We start from the raw sequence: 1,650 nt of genomic DNA on the forward strand, positions 1-1,650 counted from the left end.
CCCGCGGGCCGTATGTTTGACACCCCTGGGCTAGACGATGACGCATTTATGATGCTGCGACCTAGCCAAAATATTGCTTTTAATGATTTCATTGTAATATGTCATGTTATCAAACTGGGCATGATTTATTTAATCGTATCATTTGATTACTTCAGGAGAATATTTTGTTGGACAAGGAAAACAACGCAGCAGTGAGTGACTTCGGAGGGAGCATCTTTATCAGAGGTGAGACTATGATATGGTGAGACAAGAGCCCAGTAAAGCAGTATTTTATCGGCGGTTAAGACCTCTAATGTGTATGATTCTCCCACAGGTCGGCCCACCAATCAGACGCTGGCCTACATGGCTCCGGAGCGTCTCCTTGGCAGGTGTTGTACCACAGCCTCTGACATGTGGAGCCTCGGCTGCACGCTGGCTGAGCTCGACTGGGGCCTATTTCTCTTCAAAGGGAAAGACAAAGGCGACATTTTCAACTGTATAACGAGGGTAAATATAAGCTCATAGCAATTCACTCTTAACATTTGGACTGCCATCATTGTTGGGAACTTGAACGTGACTGTTCCTTAGGTGCTGGGCCTACCACCATTAGACTTGCTGGCTGCAGCGAGCAGGAAAAACTACTGTATAGGTGAGGTGTTCGAGGCTTATTTTAACACAATCTTTGGTGCAAGAATCTTGTCGTGATCATATGCCCACCCAATTTCCAGACGGCTCGGAGTCTGAAGACAAAAAGCCACCAAAAACCCCTCTGGCCACCAGACTGAAGTCGAAAAATCCAAAGTTTCTGGACTTTATTCGGTGCTGTCTCGAGTAGGTTCACCCACTTTTCGTGAAATACCACTACAACAACCTTCAAGTAGTCAAACTGGGGCACAGATTTGTTTGAGGGTCTATTAAGTGCTTGTGCATCGCTGAGCAGATACGATGCAACAAAGCGGCTCACCCCGGAGAAGGCTTTGCGACATCCCTGGATCAAGCAGGCAACCAAACATACTTGTGAGTCCACCGCAACACATCTCTGCTTGTACACGTTATGTATTTGCACTGAGTGTTGAAAACGCCTATTTTTGATGTCGGTGAATGCAGGACTTGGACCCAGTCTGATGTAACGCAACCACTCATTGATAAACTGCAATGACTGTAACTTTTGTATCAGCAATATTTAAGATACTTTGTTTTATGAACGCAGTCCCTGGGTGTAATACCTATGCTGCTTGAATACCCACTTGCCTAATTTGGAACTCATTTGCAAGTTATAAGGTCTGAACTTAAAGCGTTCCTACTCTTGAGTGGTGGGGTCAGGGTACATGGACATGCTCTGGGAGTCCGACCTCTGACCCTCAAGGGTGTTCCATTGCATTTGTCCTATTGGAAAATTATAAAATTCCCAGTTTTCTGGAACACGGCACAAGTGGCAACGCTGTTGATTTCATCAACTCAACCTGGCCCTGGTGACAATGACAATATGTTTGCTATTGTTGCATCTACAGTTGTCATCAGTCTTGAAGATGTCTTTTTTTGTGTTTGAATTTGTTCAGATAACAGACCAACGATAAGCAGCTTACTGAAGAGAGAGAAGATTCCCCCGCCAATGTTGCAGCCAACGACGCAATTCAAATAAGTTCTTCAGATCAACAATACCGGACTGGA

The 1,650-nt window shown here is 45.0% G+C and overlaps 1 protein-coding gene across 1 annotated transcript; it reads left to right on the forward strand.

Annotated features, from left to right (window-relative positions):
• Positions 1-33: 33 nt before the first annotated feature.
• Positions 34-1,644, forward strand: LOC109509679 (dual specificity tyrosine-phosphorylation-regulated kinase 4-like). Its single transcript, XM_019859502.1, has 6 exons — positions 34-225; positions 314-486; positions 568-628; positions 708-810; positions 920-996; positions 1,539-1,644. Exons 2-6 carry the CDS (start codon positions 343-345, stop codon positions 1,619-1,621), a joined length of 468 nt encoding a protein of 155 aa, XP_019715061.1. The 5' UTR covers positions 34-225; positions 314-342; the 3' UTR covers positions 1,622-1,644.
• The last annotated feature ends 6 nt before the right edge of the window (positions 1,645-1,650 follow it).

This window comes from Hippocampus comes, unplaced genomic scaffold, assembly GCF_001891065.2.
Source record: "Hippocampus comes isolate QL1 unplaced genomic scaffold, H_comes_QL1_v1.1 C16996631, whole genome shotgun sequence".
In the NCBI taxonomy this organism is placed as follows: Eukaryota; Metazoa; Chordata; class Actinopteri; order Syngnathiformes; family Syngnathidae; genus Hippocampus; species Hippocampus comes.